Raw genomic sequence first — 24,626 nt, 5'->3', positions numbered from 1 at the left:
AGATGTGCACAAACAAACCTGCTGATCTACCACTTATCCAATTACAGCCCTTTGTTCGTATGGCTTTTCCACCCGCAGAAGCTTCATGTACAAAGTACAGTATGTCTACATTAGTGGTTCCAAATGCTAGTGGTGGAGTACACCCTGTGGTATCCTCTTTTCTAATCCACACTATATGGACAAAAGTATTGGAACACCTGCTCATTTATTGCTTCTTCCAAAATCAAAGTATTAAAAACAAGTTTATCCTGCTTTGTTTGTCGGAGTAACTGTCTCTACTGTCCAGGGAAGGCTACTAGATTTTAGTGCATTGCTGGGAGGACGTGCTTCTATGCATAAGCATCGCTGAAAGTGATGAAAAGAAGCATGTGTGGCAGAGTAATTTTACAGGATTTTACACAAATATGACTGGTGCTACACGGCGTTGCGCAGTTCTCACAAGCAATATCCCTTCTGCCAGGTTCACCAAAGTTACGTATAGTCCAGAGTGTGAATGATAGAGGGGCTGTTCTCCCAATAACAGGTCAGTGGAGCATCAGCATGATTCTGAAGCCGCTGTTTTAAGGTGGAAATGCTACGTAATGTTGCTTTAAATGATTTTAAATAACTTGAGTAGTCTAGAAAAAAAAATCCCACATGAGTAAGAGTACAAAAGTGTCTGGTTTAAAAACTGTAAAAACTCAGTGTGTGACTGGGGTTAGACTTTGAAGTGTAGCAGCTTTATATCCTGAGGCCTGAACTCAGCAGGAAAAAAGACAGAGAGAGAAGAGGAGGAAGAGTGGAAACAGTGAGAGAGGGGAAAGAGCAGCAGGATGAAAGAGGGATAGAATGAAAGACAGAGAGGAAAAAGGAGGGACAGGATGGCCTTCTACGGGCCGCTGCCAAGAACAACACGCATCTCTACACTCGTTTAACCCAAACCAGGTGCCGAGACACACATTCTATGAACCTCCACACACTCATCCAGAGATCAGCATGATGCAGCCTGGCCTCTATAAGGTCCTGTTTCCCAAATAATTACCCCCATCCCCCCTCCTCCTCCCAATTACACACTCGCACAAGCTACTACCCTGCCCTCAAACACACGGGCAGGTGTTAAACCTTCCCTGGGGGAGAGAGGGTCACCGACACAGAAGGGAGCACAAAAGGAGCAGCTGTGAGGGCTCAAGTGTGTGTGTCTGTGTGTGTATGCCTGTGTATGTGTGTGTGCTGAAACCTGGGACATTGTGACTAATTTGGTAGGGCAAGATGGGGTGTCCATACTGAATGAATTGGCAGATGGAAAGCCACACAGGAGAGATGAAGAACACACACACTCACAGGGTGTCTGTGGTAGGGTAACAGGGCCCCATGGTGGGGTGGGGGTTTATTGTCTAGAGCTAAATGTAAAGGAATAGGCTGGTGGAGACCAAGAGATCAGAAAAGGAATGGACTGATATGGAAATTCTGTGACATTAAGGATAGCAAACACCTTCTGGTCAATAAAGATACCAAAAAAATTCATCCTATTAATGTTTTTTTTTATTTTAAAACAAACTTTATGTGCACATCAATGTGCAGTGGGCATGAGAAAATTCAACCTCTCTTTAGATGCCACCTGCTAATGCTAGCTAACCACATTTTGTTTCAGACAGTGTCTCTTAACCCAGTTTTCAGAGTCACTAAGACAGTCCACATTTTTGTTCTATGTCTGTGTGTTGGGAGATGGGATACAAGAAAAAAGCTGGAGCATTAGGGGAGTTCTAGTTAAGTCTACTTAAAGTCTTTACTGCTTTTCCAACCTGCTGTAACATACCTGAATATCTGTTGCTGCAAATTGTCCTACTGCTAACATTTTCAGTCTGAAGAATCAGTGCGTAACATCACAACCTACATGTAACATTAGAGCCTAAAGGTAACATCAGAGTTCGTATGTAACTTCAGAGCCGTAGTATCAATTCTTACAATGTAACATCTGAGACTATATGTGACATCAGAGCTTGTTTGTAACATCAGGGCTGTAGTATCAGATCTTTAATATAACATCAGAGCCTAAATGTAACATCTAAGACTATATGAAACATCAGAGCTGTGGTTTCAGATCATATATGTAACATCAGGGCCTATGTGTAACATCTGAGACTATATGTAACATCAAAGCTATAGTATCAGTTATTATTATAACACCTGAGACTATATGTAACGTCAAAGTTTGTATGTAACATCAGAGCTGTAGAATCAGATCTTTAATGTAACATCAGCAGCTAACAGTAATATCTAAGACTATATGTAAAATCTGGGACTGAAATGTAACACCAGAGCATACTTGTAACACCACAGTCCATACAGCCTCCTACAAAAGCAATGCCAATTTAGAGCATTTGGGTTTTAGGCAATGTGATAAAAATGAGACAACAGCCTTCATTTCCGGATTCTAAAAATGCAGAGGTCTAAATGATTTGGAATGAATGGAATAACACATTGCCGTTATTCACAAGTAGACTATCTTTAATAGCCACAGCTATGTGTGTTCCGATTTACTTTTTTTTGTGTCTAATATTAGCTTTAATGCTTGCAAAGACCCTTGCACTGCATCTTGGTTATGTGCAGTGTTATAATATTATTTAGCTGAGTGAGGTGACCTGATCCCTCCACATATTTTTTGAACCATTCCTCTTATTCATCTTCTCTGTAGCATTCTTTTCTGCTCACATCTCTCCTTCAGATGAAACACAAATGAGTCGACTGCCACAATCATTCTTTCTTCATCTGCCTCCCCCCAACACCCCCCAACTAACACCCCCCCGCCCCATTCTCTCTCACTCTGTCGCTCGTCTGGCTCCACAAACAAAGAACGTAATTCCAAGATTACAGGACACACTCGGAGAGAAAAAGAAAGGGTGTGTGTGTAATGTGTAAGCTGACTTTACGAGCCAGCGCTTCTCTCCTCGTTTGACTGATCATGCCAGTCTCGGGAACAAAGTCTGTATGTTATTGATTTATTTACTTTAATAGTTCTTTTATGAGTGTATGTTTTAGTGAAAGACTACCACTGGTGTCCAATCAAAGGGCCGATGTGTTGAGGCCTGTCACGATTATGACGTTATCGACTTAGCATTGTACAGTATATGGACATGACCTTGATCATTTTTGCTGTGCCTATTGTGTTTACTTGCTTGTCTGCTTGACGTGGTATGTCAACTTTGTTTTTTCATTGGATTTCACTTATTTCTTTATTTACGCCTTAATTTATAATATTTGTTAAACTCAAATTTCTATTCTGTCTGAATTCAAGTCTGAATACTCATTTTTTTTTTATTTAACAATTAAAGCTTATAATTAGAGGCTAATAAGGTACTTTTAAGTTGTGTTCTAATAATATGACTGTGTTCTAATGGCCTGACAGCGAGTTGGTCATGAACCCATTACACCTTGGTCTTTTTTTTTCTTTCTTCCTCATAGGACAAGGTGTTACCTTTCAGACAGCTGTGTCTGGGTAGTGATCAGCATAAAAAAGCCTGCAGCTGTAACCATAGCAACCAGGTAAGCACAGAGTCCAGTTACAGCCCACCAAACCCCCCCCCTACACACCCTCTCTCTCTTTTTCTTTTCTTCTCTCTCTCTCTGGAACGTGTACTCTCAATGGGTGGGGAAATCTGTGGGAATGACCTAAACCGTCCTAACCACGGACTCCGAAAAACATCTGCAGCGGAACAGTGGAACACTGAGGGTACTCAGACACTCAGCCTGATTACAGGCTGCGTACCGGGCGAGAGCGGCCGACCTGAGGGCTGAGTACAGGGATGAGGAATCTCCCACAACACACACTTACAAAATGAAAGCACATATACACACACTACCGGTTAAACGTTTTAGAACACCCTCAATTTCAGCAGCGGCTCAGGCAAGCCTCCTTTTCTTATTTTGCCATCTTAGCAATGGCTTTCTTACTGCCACTCCACCTGTCAAACCTGCAGCTCCAAGTCTTCTTGACTTTTTTATTCTGTGTCAAACTATGCTACAAGAAGGGCCTGAACTATTAAGAGTTCTATTATAATAGTAATGAAAGGGCAGACCCATGTGACAACCCATGAAGATAAAGCCACAAATACAGCATTTTGCAATAGTTTAGGCAACAGTGAAAATCAGAACAGCTCATTATCTGGGCAGTAAGTGGTTATAAGCTCTGAAAAACACTAATATTAGAGTAAATACAAATAACATTAATACAGAAAGTAGAGGTTTTACATCACTGTGATGTAACATCTCCAGAGCTCTCCTCATGGGAGAATTAATTATAGGTATTATCCAATGCCTGGTTTGATAATCAGTGCTCAGAGGTGTTAAATGTTGAGCTGGTGACGGAATTGAACAAATCCACATGCTGGCTGGGGACATCCAGAAGAAACCTGGAACCAGGTTCAATATAGCTACATATTGTACAGAAATATTGGGGAAGGCCCTTTTCTGTCCTAGCATGACTGTGCCCCAGTGCACAAGTAGAAGTGGTGTTTGAAAATGAAATAACTGTCCTGGACCCAAACAGTGCAATTACAGTACAAACTGATCTAACTGACATTACTGTAAGTAACCAAACTAACTCATGTGACAGTAAGTGCCTGGACATTGGACCTGCTTTGGGTGGATTTTGGGACGTGGGCTGTTTGGGTTGTCTTCTTTTCATCACTAGCTAATGAATGCAGAAGGACGATAGATAGCAAACGTCACTGCTAGAAAGCGAAGTGTGCAGTTCAGTAAGCTACACTGTAAAGGTCTTGACTACTCTGTGTTTCTATCTGTAATAAAAGCAGTTTTTTTTAACAGCAGAGGTTACAGGCCAACCTGATCTTTTTCGATCTGTACCAAATTACTGTTTATTTGTTTATGTCTGTATGCCTGTTTCATCAAACACTTTCCAAGCCAGAATTGTGGTCAAAATGTAATGCAACTGGTGTGATACAACCAACAAACCCCCCAACTGATGTAATCAACCAAACCACCTGCTTCCACAGTTCCAGAGATATACTATCAGTTACACAGTGGGAGGGAGTAGTATAAGGCTGGCATTGTACGTTTTATCATGTGTTTTCAACAATGTGCTCTAAAAGTATTAACAGGGTCTGCGTTATGGCTTTTCGCCAACGGCAAAAGACAGGCGCGGGTAATGTTGGGCACTTCCTGCAATTAGATTAGAGCAATCAGGCCTCTCTCCCTTTCTCTCTCTCTTTCTCTCTCTCTCTTTCTCTGGCTCTCTTACTCAAAATGAGCCCAGATGTGGACTGCAGGTGCAGTAATGTTTAGGTCAAGGCAGGGCTGGGAAAACTGTCAGCAATACACACACACACACACACACACACACACAATTAAACTCAGACATAAATCCTGCTTCTAGGTAGTTCTTTCATTTATGTTTGTTTGTTATTTAATATATTTCTTATATTTATATATACATGGACAAAAGTATTGGGACACCACTGTTTCTTTCAAAAACAAAGGTATTAAAAAAAGAGTTTATCCTGCTTTTGTTAAAGTAGATGTCTCTACTGTCCAGTGAAGGCCTTTTATTTGATTGCATCACCACCCCACCTCATCACCATCAACTCCCAAACTCATCCCAGAAGTATTGGACAGAGCACCATCATTTCAGAGAGCACAGTTTCAATGCTCCATGGCTCACAGTCCTATTCGACTAGCAATACTGCTCTCCAGGGACTAGACAATCTGATTGTGTGCATTTGCACATCTGTGTCAGCAGCGGGTGCGACCTAAAGAAGTTGAATGCATTCATTAGAAAGGCTGTCCACAAACATAATAGACGCTATTATAACACTGCACCTCAAATCATTCCACATAGCGCACACTGCAGACCATCACACACACTGGCAATAACTACCAAACATAATATTCCCCGACTGGGAGTAGACTGCGCTGATTCTAACACCTCACAGCTGTCCACTGCCTGTGTTCTCACACATAAACACTAGATAAGACTGTTCTGATAACACGCATATGAGTTATAGTGTGAGCTAGGAGTTATGGGATTTTTTTTTTTTGCAAGTAGATGCTTACTTTGAGAATAATCAGTTACTAGGAGAACTGTGTGTGCTGTTGATTTTACTCTGAACAGCTTTGGACCATTGCCATTGGTTCATATTGGTTGTTCCAGATACAGACACACTGAACTATCAGTGACCCATTTGCCAGGTCAGATAAGCAGTCAAAGCTTCAGTGTTTAGGGACGTCTACCAAAGCTCTGCCCTTCAGCACGTTTAAACAAGCTCAGAAACACACCCCCAGGTCCTCCCTAACGAGCTAATTTGAAAGAAGACATACACACAATCTGGTGCAGGCGTGTTACACACTACACCATAGAAAACCCAAACAGTTCTTAATGGGTTCCTGCTGCGAAACAGTGCGAGTTTGGAGTTTGTGGCCTATAGTATGAATTGGTAAACGAGATTAGAGTACACAGTAGGGTTGGTTGTGGCTTCTGGTACTGGGTGAATGAACTGGGTGTGCCTCTGATTGGATGATGATGGTTTACAGTCTCAGACCACCAAGAGACAGCTGTTTATTTTCTTAGGATGAGTGTAAAGCATTACTCCACATCATTACAGCATAATTACTGTACTCTGGGGCATAGAGCTATGCTGTCTCTTTCTTTCTCTGTCTGGCCCAGTTTTACTGTTTTTGTAGCACCTTATCCTAGGGTCAGAGAGAGAGAGAGAGAGAGAGAGCGGAAGAAGAGGGAAAAAAAGAGAGGGAGCAGGAAGGAAGGCAGATAGAGTGTGTGTAATGCTGCCCTGTCCTGTGGGACATTTTAAACTCTTATGGTTCTCCCGCATTTTTAGCCTTTTTTAAGTCAGGCGATAAAGAAGATAAAGATAAATTAACTGATTACTGAGCGTTTTTTGAGCTAACTTACCTTAGTCACAAGTTCTCCTAATTCACATTTTTTAAGTTCTAGCCTTAACATTAGGGCATGAGCTACAGCTGAACAATCTTTTGTGGGGTTTTTCCCCCCTTAATCTGTTTACTTCCATCTGTAGGTTAGAATGCCCCCTATCACACAACGCCATCTCCAGACTGGAAGGCATTTAACAAAAGAGAGTCCTTGCTGGGATTTAAACTCATGATCTTCTCGCTAGAGCTGTGAAATCACACTAAATCTAGGGTGGTGCAACTGTCTAACAGCCAGCTTGTGAAGAGATCAACACCACAGCTCTCCATGGTCAGCTCTCCATGGTCACCTCCCACATTGTGATAGGGGGAGTTCCAACCTACAGATGGGAATAAGCAGTGAACAGATTGAGGGGGAGCAACACAGACTAAATGTCTTACAAAATATTTAATCAATATCAGCTGCAGCTCATTTTCTAATGTTTCTGAGGCTCAACTTAATATGTATTGTTGACCAAACTGAGATGCAGAAGTAAAAAATGTGAATTATGCGAACTTGTAACTAAAATGAGCCAAGTTAACTCAAGAAACGCTACATAAATCACTTACTTTACCATTCTGGGTTGGCCTGCCTTTACATATTTTACAGTGTGTGTGTGTGTGTGAGTCGGTGACGGCTCTGATACAAAGGGATGCCCTCGTTTGGGTAAAGAAAACATGACAAACATATATACCAAAACAAGGGCATCCCTTTGTATCACAGCCGTCACAACAGACCTTCCCCACAGTACCTGTGGTTATAACACTGGTTAATAACCTACGTAAGTGGAGGAGCACTAATCACTGAATTAGAGAGAGAGAAAGACTAGGCGAGTACAGACAAGAACAACATCCCCTTTAGATTCACACTTACACTATTACGCCATCTGACACAAATACCCAACCAGCATGAGGGTGTGTGACTCCTAAAAACTTAACCAATCAACCCACTCGTTTTTTTTAGACTATCCAAAGAATTTAAAGCACAAGTGTGTGCACCTAGCAATTATGCAAATATAGCTGTCACAAATACCACAAATGATTCTGTTCGAGTTCAAAGCAAGAAATGCCTGAAATATTTTAACTGTATACTCTTACAGCGAGAAAGGCATGAAAAAAGGCCTGAGATTCAACATTACCTTCATGTAATCACACATTTCCCTATGTGACTTACTTAAAGAAACCCTATGTGAGTATGGACTCTGTGTCTAGGTGCTTATATCTGTCCTCACCACCTCCACCATGATGTCATTCAGAAACACATAGCTCACCACATTGATGTGCATGACTCAATACAGAAACACAACCGCTTTTCTTTCCATAGAGCTGTGATCTCCAACCCTGCACCTGCAGAACTACCTTCCTGGAGGTTTCAACTCCAGCCCAAATATTATACTGTACATCCCATTCAGTTGGATTTTTGGTTGCAAGGTAGTTGTCTAGGAAAGGTATAAAGACTTTTAAGATCCCCTGTCCTGCTTCTGTCCTAGTAGATTATTTAAATGTAATCACATATTTTGTCTGCATTGACTTATATACTTCACAAGTTTTCCGTCAATGACTATAAGACTATACACTGCTGAATAACCAAAAGCTGATAGATGGTTTCAGATGGTCTAGTCTGGTCTTTGATGGTCAAGGTAGTTGAAAAGCTGGCCAGTCAGGCGATGTTCAGTCTGGTAGTCTGGTAAGCAAACAAGTTCAGCCCAAACTTCACCAAGCAGGTTATACTGATGGACTTGTGTGGTCATTTTTCTGTCCTGGCACCAAAGTGGTGGAACGAGCTTCCCCTGGGTGTCCGAACGGCAGAGTCGCTCGCTGTCTTCAAATGCAGACTGAAGACCCACCTCTTCCGACAGTACTTGGGCGAATAGTAGAGTGGTCACCTTATTGACTTGTGTTTAGTAGTGTCTAAACTTAGAGGTATTTGTTTTTAGTTTTAGCCTATTCAAACTAGTTGAGGTTATTCTTGGGTAAATAGCAAGTCATTTTGGATAAGAGCGTCTGCTAAATGCCTTAAATGTAAATGTAAATCATGGTGGTCAGACTGGTTGACCAGCTTGTTCATGCTTGTCATCAAGCTTAGTCTTAGTCAAGTTACTAGTTCACTAACTTGGTAAAAATGGAGGTAGATCAGATAAATCATATATAAATCAAATAAAACACACACTATGCTGGTCAAGAGCTAAATGATCAACCAGATTAACCAGCTTGACCAGCTTTAGCAGGATACACCCAACAAAAACTTTTTTTTTTTTTCCAGAAGCGAGTCATTATAAAAATCTCTTACTTACAAAAGCAAACGTGGCATAGATCGAATGTTTGGAATTGCTTTTTCAAATTGTATAAAATGTAAAATGTAATCATTCTTTCATTATTACTAGCAATGTTTTAACCACTGTATTGTCTCAAAACATCCCACTGCAGACAATGAAAGACACACACAGACAATGAAAACCAAAGATAACATGCCTCTATTGGGAGACGGCACTGATTCAAATACTTCGCAGCTGTCGACTGTCTGTGTTCTCACAGGTAAACACTAGATAAGACTGTTCAGATAAGATATATAATAATGTGTCATATATATGTCATATATAATAATATGTCATAGGCACGTGAGATACAGTGTCAGTAGAAGTTACGTGAGTTCCTTGGAAATAGATGTTTACTTGGTGACACAGCGGTTACTGGGAGAACTGGGCGTGCTGTTGCCGTAGGAGATGAAGTGGCTTCCAGCGTGTTCCTGGAAGCAAATCAACACTGAGCGAACCCCACAGCTCACACACACACAAATACATTCCAGGCCTTTCAGAGCAGAGAAATTCCCCATTTTGCCCTGGGGGTGTGCCGTGCCATGCCAGAGGCAAAGAAACATAGACTGCCACCATGACCAAACATGGGGGTACTTTCTTTTCCTTCTCTCTCACTCTCTCTCTCTCTCTCTCTCTCTCTCTCTCTCTCTCTCTCTCTCTCTTTTCTCTCTGTCTTAACTCTCTCTCCCTGTGTTGCTCTCCTGATATCTTTCTCTCTCTACTATCTCCTTCTCATGCTTTCTCTCCCTCTCTCGTCCTTATTTCGCTCAACTGGACGCCTGCTGGCCTTTTAAGGCAATCCTTCAGCGTGTATCTTTCTAGTAACTCATGCCTCGAAGGATTTTAGCCTCTAAAACAGGTCTGATCTGAAATAAAGAAAGAATGGATGAGTCACGCTGTGCTAACGGATCTATTTGTTTGGACATGATTTGAGCCACTTCAGGTTTCCAACAACAGCAGAAGGAGGATAATGTCACTGTCGTGAGAAAAGCTTGTGTCTCCAACTCAACAGCGAGTTTATAAGAGAATTTTGGACCATTTAAAAGAATTGACAGCATTTTTTATCATCATGTTTCATTTTTTTCAGACAATTCACCAGCTTTGAAAACTGTACTTGACTCCCAAGACTTCACATTGCTGTCCTGCACAAACCATGTATCTCCTTTTTTGTTGTTTTTGACGTTTTCACAGAATGTGAATCTGACAGTTTGTGTACATTGTGTCAACCTGACAGCTTTACATTGTGTTGAAAATTCATGATGAACAGACCAATAGAAATGCTCCAGTTTTTACCTTAAACTTCTAAAACTGACTACTTTTTTCCTGGAAAATGTATGTTTTGGAGATGCAAGATTTTTGCCTGACAGTGTTGCAATGAACCATCCTGACTTTCCCAACACTCTTGTCGCTGAATGCAATCAAATCCTCTCATCAATGCTCCAAAATCTACTCTTCCCTGGACAGTGGACAGTTATCCCAACAAAAGCTGGATAAACTCTTTTTTCTTTCTAACCTTGATTTTGAAAGAAACAATGAATGAGAAGGTGTCCCAATACTTTTGTCCAAATAGTTTAACAAAGCTTGTTTATTGTTGCAGTTACACAAAAAAAATAAAAACGTCAAAATGACGGCGTTATATAAAAGAAAAATTTATAGTCCAAAGGTCATTTTGGGGCATTTTTATTGGTCCATTTACCATGAAATCTGGACACAGTATAAGGAACAACTGCCAGATTAAAATGTTGCGTGACAGCGATGATAGGCTGACTTCACTTGGTTACGCTGAACAGAAATGTTCACACAGCCATTAATGAGTGTCCAGTTTAGGGATTCACTACTAGCATAACTGCTCCTATCATTCCCAACATGAGGCAGCTGGATCTTTCAGACCAGGTCACAATGCCTCAAAATCTTTACACCCCTATTCGTCAGTGATGAGTGTGTGAGGTGGAGAGATAGGACTCTGTGGCATTCAGGTCAGGTCACGTCACACACACTACTTCCTTCCGCTCGCTGCAAGCAAACAAAACAAAAAAACACATTCCCAGAATGCCACACAGGGAGGCAAAGGGCAGGAAACCGTGCCTAACAGGAAACAGAGGAGAGCATGGATTCAGCGTGAGACCAACAGACGTGTACTCTCTGACACACACACACACACACACACATATATACACACATACACATGCACATGCACATGCACAGCTCCATTAGAGCCTAAAAGTCCCAAGAGCCTTTAGGGCCTCTGAATGTCTCTACTGTGAGAAGTGCCCTTTTACACAGAGGCAGATAGTAAAGAACAGTAATCTCTCTTTCTCTGTCTCTGTCTTTCTCTCGCTCTCTCTCACACACACACATACACACACACACACTGCTGCCTGGGGCAGGGTGGTAAAAGTAGGGCTTAGAGGGGTTATGAAGGGTAAAGTACGGCCTCCAGCATGAAAAAAGAAAACATCAGTGAATAATGCTAATCCCAAAGCAGCACGCAGACACTGCTAGTCCATGCTAATTAAGGCCTGTGTGAGTGAGTGTGTGTGTGTGTGTGTGTGTTAATTGTTTTTTAAGTTTAAAAATGAAAAGCAGAAAGATGAACTTTGAGACACTGATCTGAATGTTGGGGTTACTGATGGGTTAGGTCTAGAGTAAGTCTTCCTATATATATATATATATAAAACTCCAGTCTTAACTCTGGTTGGGGTTAAAATTAGAGGTATCAGGTTTAAACGGACGTTTAGGTTTTATATGCCTATGGCTAGGATTAAGATTAGGGTTAGTAGGGTCATGGTTATGGTGTGGTTTAGGGTTGGGTCTAGTATGGTTAGGGTTGGGTTTAGGGTTTGTATAATTATGATGAGGGCTAGGTTAAAGCTTAGTGTGGTTCTGCTTAGGGTTTGGATTAAGGTTATTATTAGTGTTAAAATAAGGATTAAGACTACAGACAACAGGGTTGAGGTAGGTTAGGGCTAAGATTAGGGTTAGTGGGCTTACGGTTAGGTTTAGGTTTAGGGTTTGTATAATTATGCTTAGGGTTAGATTTAGGCTTAATTTGATTATGTGTTAGGGTTTAGATAAGGGTAAGTAGGTTTAGGGTTAGGATTAGGTTTAGGTGTCGGTATAGCATTACTCTGGTACAATTATACAAGGATCAATAGCAGCTCTCATTACATATAGTATAACAAGTGTGTTTGTGTGTGTGTGTGTGTGTGTGTGCTCGAGAGAGTGTGCGTGAGAGAGAGAGAGAGAGAGACAAGGAAATGGCAGCAGTGTATTGTAACTGGGGGCCTGAAGGCGAATCTGTCCATTCATATTGACAAACACACACACACACACACGAGCAATGCAACTGTGCCACCCCAGTGGCTAGTACTCAGCTGTCAGCTGTGTGTGTGAGTAAATCAATTTCTCATCACTATCTCCCACCTATACTCATTATAACTCATTATAACTAACAGAAATATACTTATTAGACTGGGCTGTCAATATCAACTACATTAGAAATCAAGTATCTACTGGCTCTTATCCTGACAACTATACTGACATGCGTTCTTCTAGGAATAATGATGCTCTCAAAAAAACTAATTCAGCAATTTGGCCAATCAGATTAAAAAAATAAGAATAGCTGGCTCAGCATTCTCAAAACCCCCTAGACAGAATCACTGCAGGTATGTTGCTATACTGCGATTGTTGGAACACACCAGTGCCTTGAAACGCATAGGATGCTCGTTTGGAAGGTCTGAGATAGACCAGGATGCTTAATGGATAAAAAAAACAAAAACAGATGAGAGGGTTGTTTGTTTATTGCAGCTTCCTGTGAGATCTGTTTTGCAAAGGCCAAAATATTGCAACATAATTTATAAATCAGACTATGAAGTAGGCCTGCCTAACTGAACAATGGCCATTCATACACTCCAAGACAAAAGGGCTCAAAATATTACTGACAAAGAGTTCTTTGTCTTACAGTGGAACAGTGGAACCCCTTTTGGATGCTATATAGAACCCTTATTTTTCAAAGATTCTTTACAGAACCATCTATTTTCCAAATCTGATGAACGCTTCAACCAAGAACAGAACCATTTAAGCATCTGGATGGTTCTTTGAGTTGTCATGAGATGTTATATAACACTGCCTTTCCTAAAGAACCCTTGAAGAACCCCCTCTTCCCTTTTTAATGAATGAATCGGATTTTGAAGTAGGGAAAAGTACTGAGTATATACTGAGTACTGAGTATATAGTACTGAAAAGGGGTTCCTTAATTCATAACAGTTGTGGAACCCTTTTGGGTGCTTTATGAAACAATATTTTCTATATTCTATATTAATATGATATATAGAACCATCTACAGAAGGTTTTCTGCCAATTCCAAAAAAAAAGCTTTCACCACACAAAGAACCACTGAGGCATCCAATTGGTTAATTGAGGTGTGACGACGTAGTTCCATCGTCTTTTCTTAAGAACCCTTGAAGAACCCCCCTTTTTGAATAAAAAAGGTCGGATTTCGAAGTAAGCCTGCCCAACCAAATAGAACCCATTTCTAAACTCTAATATGCTAAATGCTACATGGAACCATTTGCCTATGTAGAACCCACATAGAACCATCTACAGAACCATCTACATTAGTTTCCCAATAGTATACTTTCACCAATCTTTGAAGAACCCGTTGTTTTTGGGCTCAAAAAGGGCTCAAAATATCCTTGAAAAAGCATTATTTGACTGGTAACAACTGGTAATGAAATTGGGTGCCATTTATTTAAATATTTTGCATAGAACCGTCTGCAGAAGCTTTTCTACAATCTGAAGAACCCCATCGCCAGGTACAGAACCATTCAAGCATCCGATTGGATCTTCAAATTGTCATAGTCTGACATAGGACCTTTTCTTTTACTCAAGAGTGTAGTCTTCAAATACTCCACAGTACTTGCAGTGGAAATAGATGAACAGAGGAGCCTTAAAAAGACTAGATGATTTAAGCTTCATGCAAAGTATCAACTAGTTATTGTTGATTCATCAAGAAGGTCCACTTATAGAAATACCAACAGATCGAATCGTCTTTAATTATGCAATCTAGACCCCCCTATTTTAAACCTGTGGTTCAGAACTGAGTTCCCGGGGTCCTCTTTTTGCTGAACAAAGCCGCAATCCCAGCATGCCCTGTGCTTTAATAAACAGGCGAATGTGAAGGAGACAGGGGGGTGTGCGGGGTGGGGTCTTTCTCGGAGCAAGGTTAAAACCCTAATGAACCCTGCTCTGATCTCCGAGGCTCCTGGCCTGTCATTAGGACTGTCTTAACCCTCCCACTGCATCACTTACAACTAATCTCTTTCACACACACGCACACACACACACACCAACATGGAGCAGAAGTCCCCTGAGGACTGAATCTGTGCGCTGGCTCTAAAATACAGTGTGCTGAACTCTGTAGAGTACGCTGAGTCATTAAGCAGCTGGCATTTCATTTGAGTATATGATAAAGCATGACTGTGAAGTGGAAACAGTGAGAATTAACACAAGTGAAGTGTGTGTGTGTATGTGTGTGTGTATGTGTGTGTGTGTGTGTGGGGGGGGGACTGAGTCTAAAAATAGCTTATTCATATCGTCACATGTGTTACAAAAAAAAAAAAAAAATCTTTAAGCCATGCTATAGAGGACTCACTTTTGGTTCCCTAACCATTCCAGAACCTATTCATTTTTGTAAAAGTGTGTGTGTGTGTGTGTGTGTGTGATGAGACTTTTTTGTGATGGTTATGTGAAGGTTCTTTAAACCTTTAAAAGATTCTTTTAGTTGAGTACTACTCTCAGGGTTCTTTAAATGAATGGAAAACCTTCTGTGGAAGGTCTAATTTCTAATGTGTGGGCTAGAGGGGTATGAAGCCCCCCAGCATTGAGCTGTGGACCAGTAGAACTGTGTTCTCTGGAATAAAGGTGGGTCTTAGTCCAATTCTTTTGGGATGAGTTGGACAGTTAGGGATGAGGTCCCCAACATCCTGACCTCACTAATGCTCTTGTCGCTTGAACGCCATCAAAACCTCACAACAATGCTCCAAAATCTAGAAGAAAGTCATCCCTGGATAGTAAAGACAGTTTCTCCAATAAAAGCAGGATACATTATTTTGAATACCCGGAAGACACAATGAAGAAACAATGAAGCAGCTGTCTCAATAATTTTGCCCATATAGTGTAGAACCATTTATATATATGCTCAGTGTAGCTACACCTCTGTAGCTGCACTGTAGCAAGATTCTTTAAGAAATCATTCATTCATGTTATGCTACACATTTCAGTGCTATCAGATCAAAAACCTTGTTTTATTTATTTAGTTTTACAAAATCATGATTGGTCCATTTATCACCATTTATTACATATTTTGTCAGTTCCAAACCTTTTAGTTCAGGTTTTGATGCTTCTATTAATATTTTTTTTTACATCATATTAAATAGCTAACTTTCCTTTGCATGTGTCAAAATTCTATGATTAAGAAATTAGAAAAGATTAGAAAGCATCCAAAATTACATGTAATAAAATCTTGCTACATTTAAAAAAAATTAAGAATTCTGTGAAAAAGCTACTATTTTGAAAATGTAAAACAATTAACATAAAACTAATCAGCATAAAGCAACATTTTTAACCAGCCACTATTATTTGTGAGATTCTCTATGTTCTCTCTGCTCTAAGACAGAACTAGTGAGTGTACGTGAGTGTGTGTGTGTGTGTGTGTGTGTTGTAAATCAGGTTTCTTGCACGTGTCTGTACAGCGACAAGAGCCAAGCGCTAATGCAGTCATGGCTGTAAAGGTCTGGCTGTCCTGCCAGAGCTCCTCAGCTTTCTTTGATCTGCTTACAGCGGCTTCCTGCCTCACTGCTGATAGAACGGCCTGATGACGGAACAGAGTCGAGGCTGTTTTGCTATGCTGAGTGAGTCTGTGTGCGTGCTTTACAGGAATGGCACTATTAGCAGAGCATTGTTCTCCATTCTGCTGATTTCCTGAGTCCCTGCACACCCACACACTTACACTGCTGATCTCGACCATACATTCTTAAAAGCAAAAAAGGTGCCAAAACTATTTCTTCAGAGCGGTTCCAAAGAATACTTCAGCGATTTTCAACCTAATCGCTACATTGCACATCTGCAGCGTACTGTCTAACAAGCCAATCCAGGCATGTCCAGGCAAGTCAAATCCTTTGTTTTTACCGCTGTGTTGCTGGAGTGATATAATAATGTAATTCAGACATGTATTGACAGAATTTAGCATCTGCCCAATGGCTTCTGTTATTACTGAGCTTTAAGTCAACTGTTAACTGTTTTCACTTTATTCACAATGAAGTGCATTGAAACTACCGCCTGTGGTAAGACATGGTACAGCACGATTTGGCAGATAAAAAGTAAATAGGATAATGCTGGGATTATGGCAACATTATGCCATTTTTTTACCTCAAAATAACAATAATTCTCCATGGATTTGTATTGGGAGAACTTGGGAGCATTTCTAACGTGGCTACTCTGGGCCTGGAGCACTGTTAACTGCAACTACGTGACTCTGGTAAAGGAGGCAGGACAATGCTTGTGAGAACTGTGTAATGCTGCCTAACCAGATATCATATTTCTGTAAGATGTTACTCTATATGCTTCTTTATCTTTCAGTGACGACCCTCAGTACCCCTCAGCTTGTCCAAAAATGCTTGTCCATTAAAGGTGGCTGAAAGCAGAAAATATACTTCCTGACTGTAGGGGGAGCCCAGGGGCAAGAAATGCCCATCCTTACCTAATGCTTCTTTAAAACTTACCCTTTAGTCATCATCAGTGAAGTTCTTAGTACGCTTAGATGCATGGTGAGTGTGATACGTGAGGTTGATGAGGTTGGAATGCATTTGTTTATCATGTGAGCAGATTGTAAGTTCAACAGCTCTATTTTGCAAGTGTACGTGTGCATGAAGCACTTGTGGTTCTTACCCTGAGTGTGTGTATGACGAGGTCCTGAGCCTCCAGTTCTCCCTCCAGGATGCTGAGCAGCATCAGCAGCTCTGCCTTACTCAGAGTCTCCACATTCATCCTGCCTGCCTACAACACACACACATAAAAAAAGACAATTTATTCCTGTCCTAATGCACAGCGCACAGTGACTCATGTAAACAGGTTCAGCAATTATTTTCTCTTTATCTATACAACTACTCTATACAAAGGTATTCTTTCACGTGCTAGTCTTTAGAATGCTGAATGACACCAGAGCTTGCATTAAGTATAAACTGCTGCACTAAATAAAGGTATTTTTGGTTCTATAAAGTGTGTAGAAATGAGTGTGATGAACCTTCTAAAGGCTTGGTGTGGGAATAAAGTTCCTCTCACTCACACATTTGGTTTGGTTCTTCAGGAAATTAAAAGTGGTTCTTCTATGGAAGAACGTTTTGTAGGACCTTCATTTTTAAGAGTGCATATTGAGCAGATATTGAATTTGATGACAAAAAGAAAAAAGGAGTATAAACTGTGAGAACTTTAATTGCCAGTGTGCTTCACTGCCTTACCACACCTCTACAATGATCCTCATACATATTACTGTATTATGAAATGATATATAATGTTATTTGTGGTAATTTACCACAAGTTCTTAATCCAGTGCTTCACGGACTTCCATAAACTGCAAAAAGGCCTCAAAAACACACAGACAAAATTTCTAGCTACTAAAACTGTAATCAAGACCATGACTGCTGACCACCAAAGACCTTCAAATCCAAGACTAGGGCTAGTCCAAACTAAGTGAGGAACAGGTCCAAAGGGGGTATAAGAGAGTAAAGGCTGAGATTCATTTAAACCAATCCTAAAGGTTACCAACCTGGGGCTCTTGGTGACCTCTCCAATTGCTGAATTTACATTAAACTCAAACCAACCGTGATTAATCTAATTACTGCCTAATTACTCACAATACAAATAAATATAGGGTATATTTAAATGATAGATGGACTAAATGTGGTGAGACCAATGGAAAAAAAGAAGACACATTGGAGCATGAATAATGTACCCACCTCACCTCATCCCAAACTCCCCAGCCCATCCCAAACGTATATGATGGAGCACAATCATTTCAGAGAACACAGTTCCACTGCTCCACAGCTCAGTGCTGGGGAGGAGCTTTATACCCACTTATACCTGGCATTAGGCATGTTGCCAATGGGTTCATGCTTATCTGCTGAACTCATTTGAATTTGCTTATCTCTAAGTGTCCTATTCTATTGGCAATACTTCTCTACAGGGACTACACAAGTGTGTGCGCGCATTTGCTCATCTGTGTCAGCAATGGGTGCAACTTAAAGTAGCTGAATGCATTAGTTGGGAGGGGTGTCCGCAAACTTTTGATAACTGTTATACACACTGTTATACACTATGCATTTATTTCACACTTGTATGTATAACTGACAATCAATTAGGCCTGTCTGGAAACTCTGGTTTCTCAATTGCATTTTTATAGGACTGTATGCTTATAATTCATGCCAGCATGTTTCTGACCTCCACAGCAGGCCTGAAACTGTCATATTGCTACATGTAGACTGAGCATAGTGCAAATGAGCCATACTGGTAACAGAACCTATTACAGGCTTGCTTTTATACTGCTTTAGGGTCATGGGATGGGGTCCATCCCTCTACACACACAAACAAACAGATCAATTGCACTGGTCTCAACAACAGTCAGAGTACAAGATCACCGTAACAGTGGCTCTGGATGTGACCTCATACCGCCTCAGCATTGATGACCATTACCTCCATTGACTCCCAATGAGAACTGACATTTTCATGTCAGATGTTAAGCATGAATGGATGCACACTCGGCGGTTCTCTGCAAAAGTACAGCTCGCATGCAGAAACACACACCCAAACACACAGTGGTATTCACTGTCTCTGTTCTGTGGCTTGGCTAGCTACCAGACCGCAGAAATACAGGAAGCTATTAGCATATCAAAATGGTGGGAGTCTACTCCCACCCAGCCACACACAAACACACACAGCAGTGAACTGCTGTGCTTTAATGTAACAGATACCGTGCGTCTGTTACGAGCACATGGAGACATTGAGTGGACTGACACTGCAATGCTTGCAGCTGATAAAACGTGCTGTGGGAAGAATCCAGCGACCACAGACGTCCTCCATCCAAGAGAGGGGAAGTGCTGGACTCTGTTCAATGCTCAATGCAATGCAATGTGGATTCCAGCTTGATGCTGAGCCTGACGGTTTGGCTTGCAGTTAATTAGTTTGTTTGTTTGTGGAGCAGAGAGGAGAGCTCTGGTGTCGCTGCAACAGCAAGAAGGCAGCTCGCAGGTGTTGATTTGATACTCTTCTATACAGCTAAAGGAGAGACTGAAAATGTTGAAAAGCTAATATATTGTTATATATTAATATATTGCAGCTTATTAGAATATTCAACATTATGAGAGTACTATACAACTGTGCTGTGATACTACATAGTATACTATATAAAAGCACTATAAAGCTGTGCTACAGTTATATATACAATATATAATATTCAATAGAAATGTACTACCAAGCTGTGCCATGTAGTATACTGTGTGAAAGTACTATGAAGCTATGCCACAGTATTGCATAATACACTGTATAAACGTTAGGGATGCACCAATCTGATATCAGCCCCGATCTTAACAAAATTAGCTGGATCAGGTATCGGATAATTAGGCCGATCCATGGAACCGATCCTAATATACTGTTACTATAAAGCTGTGCTAGAATACCACATAATATACTATATAAATGTACTATATAGCTGTGCTATAGTACAATATTATACAATTGTGCTATAGTACTATATAATATACAATATTACAAGGCTGTGCTACAGTACTATGTAACATGCTATATAAATGTACTATAAAGATGTGCTATAGTATTGCATAATACACTATATAAAGTACTAATAAGCTGTACTATGGTACTATATAAACCCCTATATAAAAGTAATATAAAACTGTGCTATAGTACTTCATAATACACTATATAAAAGTATAATAATGATGTGCTGCAGTACTGAATAATACACTGTGTAAATGTTAGGGATGCACCAAGCCGATATTGGTTCCCATATTAACAAAATTAGCTGGATCGGGTATCGGATAATTAGGTCGATTCATGGAACCGATCCTTTCACTTTTATTTGTTGGAGTGAGACTGCACTACATGTGCAAATACATAAATGACAAATGGCAATTTAGTACAATTATATCTATGTGTTAATTTGTTATATTATGTTTAAGTCAAACCTTAAGTCTCTCACACATGGTGAGGTATATGGTTAATTAATACAGCAATGGTATTGAACTGGTATCGACTGATATGCAAAGTTTATGTATCAGTATCAGAACTGGAAAAAAAGCCAGATCGGTGCATCCCTAATAAACATACTATATAATTCTCATCCAACCTACCAACTAAAAAAACAGCAAAGCTGTTATGCATAAGACACATATACCATTGCTACCAACTTTTTCCACTTAGTTTCACTGGTGTCATTCTGAAAAGGCCATCATGCATTCGTTCCCATAGGAGAACAGTTTTAGCATTCTACACTCTCACAGTTGTCTTTGTAATGGCTCCAAAATTACTATACTGCCTTATCAAGGTTTCTGAAAATGTCAAGGACTGGGACAACCAGCAATTGACTCGTCAGCCCAAACCCAGAGCCTGAGATTTACACTCACACATCTCACACACACCGTCCACATGTGACAAGTCAACATGAAGGACAGCAGTAGAACCTCAAACCTAGCCTGAGAGTCCAGAAATCTACAGCACTTCATTTTTAGAATCTACAGACTGACATGCAGTGGTTAGACCTCTAGAGTATGATTGGACAATTACTCCATCGTAAATACTGATTAAAATCCATTTCCATAAAGCAGAAAAGAGTTCTTCATATATATTGATACATAAAACATTTATTACCATATTTCCTGCTCCCATCAATCTCCAGCCATAAACATGGCCACAACTAATCAGTTACCATGAGTTGTTTTATTTTCCATGCATATCAGAAATGTCATATAAATGGAGCATAAATCTTTTCATTACTTGTTGTTTTTTGATTGTATCATTTGGTATTTTGCACTTGAGGACCTCATCAAAACACTTAAAACTAATAGTCAAAGATAACAGAAATGGTATATATTTAATTACAAGCATGTGTCTGTGGTGATATTCATACTTTTTCATACTTTACAGACTTTCTAAGCTGATTTATGCTGTCTGACCAGCACACATATGATGGGTCATGCTGATTCTTGCTGGTTTGCTTCTGGTTGACCAGTACACCAGTGTTAAAAGCAAGAGCAAAAACCAACATATGCTGGTTTTTGCTCTTGTGGTGATGGTGTGATGCTGACTGATCAGCATACCAGCATTTAAAATACAACATATGCTGGTGACTAGTGTATGCTGTTTTCTGCTGGTCCTCAGCATATCAACTGCCAATGCTGGAGGCCAGCTTATCAGCTTTTGAAACAGAACATGCTGTTTTTAGCTGGTAACCAGCTTTGCTTTTGTTATGTATTTTAGTAGAGATATCATGATACAGATTGTGTATTGTGAAGCAGGGATTATCATAATTTCTACAGGCCTGGCTCCAGCATAGGAAAGCTCAAAGACTTGGCCGCCTCGTATGTAGCACTTACGTACTTCCTTGAGAATGTTTAGAGAACGCTCTGCGCTTAAAAGTCTGACTCTGCCTTGCATCATCACTAGTACACCAGTCAGACTAAACATTCAACACCATCATCCCTCAGCATCTGGTAGGACAGCTAAGCCTGCTGGACCTGAGCACTTCCCTGCGCAAGTGAATTCCTGACTGAGAGACAGTATCTCAAGCACCACCACACTGAGCAGTGGTGTCCCCCAGGGCTGTGTGCTCAGTCCACTGCTGTTTACTCTGCTGAGTTACAACTGTGCTATAAAGTACTGAGATGTGATGGAACCTTATGTCCTTGGTGTTCACATTGCAGAGAGCCTTTCCTGGTTCCCCAACACCAGCTCCATATCCAAGAAAGCTCAGCAGCATCTCAGCAGCTCAGGAAATTACTACTTCCTGTGGAGTCCAGGCTCACGCCAGCTCCCATCCTTCCACCTCGCATCCTGCATCATGGAGATTTACACCACACTTTGTATTTGCAACATCCGGGCTATCGCTGCCAGACTCTACAACAGCTTCTTCTCTCAAGCCATTTGACTCCTCAGCGCTTAGAGAATGATCTGCCTAGAAATGACTGGATTCCTGTACAGTGTTGTGCTTTTCCTGCTCAAGCACGCCTGATTTACCTCACCTGTTAATTGCCAGCTTTAGTAGGTCGAGGTTAAAGCAGCAAATCAGTAAACTGTGCTGGACTCTGGCCCCTTCTCTAGAACTTGAACTTGAATGTGTTAAAGATGACACAACTGCATCTGTCGTATTTTTTTTTCACCAACAGCCAGTCTTGTTGACTCAGATGTGTCCACATGAGGGACAGACAGTGCTGGAGTGTCCAGACTTTCCATAGCACCATGATGTCATCACCCTAGATCCTACTGGCTCACGCTCGTCATGTGGAGAGGGTGTAAGTGGGTGTGTGTTTTTTTGTGTTTGTTTAAACAGGGATGGGGTTCTTCCTGTAGACCTTTAGCTTGCTGCTCTGCTTTGGTAGAAATAGCTGCCAAGAGGGTGTGTTGTGTGAAAACTCAGAATCTGACAGTCCTCTTTCAGTGAGGGCTATAGAGTAACGTTGGCTCCTAACAGTTACAAGTGATTAGCTGATCAGGCTGGCCTCTAAACTGGACTGGACTCATTATTGCTGTGATGTTTTCCTATCCAGTTTCATAGCCACTTACACAAGCATTTCCTTTGGAATCTGGCTCATTAAATCTATGGGTTTCAGTATTACAGACCACATACTGACAATAACCGTATGAGTGTGTGTGCATCTGTGTGTGTGAGACAACCCTACTCATATCTAAAAGCAAACACAGCAAGCTGAAAGGATCTGCTATTCAAACACACACTGCGATAACAATGCACTACCTATTTACCATAAGACCATAGTTACACACACAACTAATAAAAACACTTCTCACAGTCTCCCTGCCTCTCTCTCTCTCTCTCTCTCTCTCTCTCTTTCTTTCGCAGTATATTTGCATCTCTCTCTCTATGTGTCTCAATATCTTTCTGTCTCTTTTGGTCCTTCTGTCTCTTTCTCTCCCTCTCTATAGCTGTCAATCACTCTTTCTCTTTCTCTCTCGTCTCTTCCCTTTTATATCAATATATGTCTCTTTTTTCTTATTTCTCTGTGTCTTTATCGTCCTTTCTGTCTCTCTGTCGCTATCAAACTCAATCTTAATCTCATTGTCCTTGCTTTCTGTCTCTTTCTCTTCTCTCATTCTCTTTTTCCTCATTCTCTTCTGTCTCATTCTCTCTCTCTCTCTCTCTCTCTCTTTCTCTGTTAGTGTCTGTTAGTCTTCTGTCTCTTTTTCTTTCTTTATCTTTGTCTTCTGTTTCTTTTTCATTCTCTTCTGTCTCATTCTCTCTCTCTCTCTCTCTCTCTCTCTCTCTCTGTGTGTGTGTTAGTGTTTGTTAGTCTTTTGTCTCATTGTCTTTCTTTACCTTTGTCTTTAGTCTCTGTCTCATTCCATTCTGTCTCATTCTCCTTCTCTCTGTTTTTCTCTCTTTCTTTCTTTGTCTTCTTTCTCATTGTCTTTCTGCTTCTCTCTTTCTCTTTGTCTTGTCTCAGTCTCATTCTCTTTTATCTTGTTTTCCATTTGTCTCTGTCTTGTTCTCATTCTCTGTCTCGTTCTGCTTCTTTTAGTTGTCTCATTTTTTCTCTCTCTCATTCGCTTCTGTCTCTCTTCTGTCTTTGTCTCTCGATCTCCATCATTCTCTTTCTCCTTCAGTCTTTTCTGTCTCTTTGTCTCTCTCTCTCTCCTTTTGTCTCACTCTTTCTGTTTCACTCTCTTTTTTTTTCTCTTGTTTGTCTGTTTCTCTTTCTGTCTCATTTGCTCTGCCTTTGTTTCTTTTTCTCCTTCTGCCTTTCTCTCCATCTTTCTTTTCCTTTTTGTCTTCATCATTCTTCATCTCTCTCTTTATTTCTATTCCTTCTCTCTCCTCTCTCCTATCCAGTCATTTTCTCTCTCTCTGGTTTTGAATATTGTGCTTATTTTTTCTGACACCATAGTTCAATGTCTTTGACAGCACATTTACTGCAATTTGTGGTGTTACCACAGGTACAACACACACACACACACACACACACACACCAAATCCACTTTTTAAACAACATGTATATGGGAATATAGTCACACTCTAGAAGCTCACTGTAAAAGCCAGACTGAAAAGTACTTTGCATTTCTTGATCAAACCATTCACCACAAACTGCCATTACT

General features: G+C 40.6%; 1 protein-coding gene across 1 annotated transcript in view; it reads right to left on the bottom strand.

Moving 5' to 3' along the window:
* Nucleotides 1-24,626, bottom strand: part of cttnbp2nlb (CTTNBP2 N-terminal like b) — a 40,059-nt gene that overhangs the window by 11,279 nt on the left and 4,154 nt on the right. The window contains exon 2 of the mRNA XM_072681621.1: nt 17,181-17,288. Within this exon, the coding sequence (XP_072537722.1) occupies nt 17,181-17,288 (108 nt within the window). The remainder of the gene's footprint in view (nt 1-17,180; nt 17,289-24,626) is intronic.

The sequence above is a fragment of the Salminus brasiliensis genome, chromosome 6 (genome assembly GCF_030463535.1).
Source record: "Salminus brasiliensis chromosome 6, fSalBra1.hap2, whole genome shotgun sequence".
NCBI lineage: Eukaryota > Metazoa > Chordata > Actinopteri > Characiformes > Bryconidae > Salminus > Salminus brasiliensis.
Note: the sequence above shows the minus strand (reverse complement) of the source record. Positions and strands in the feature narration are given on the sequence as shown.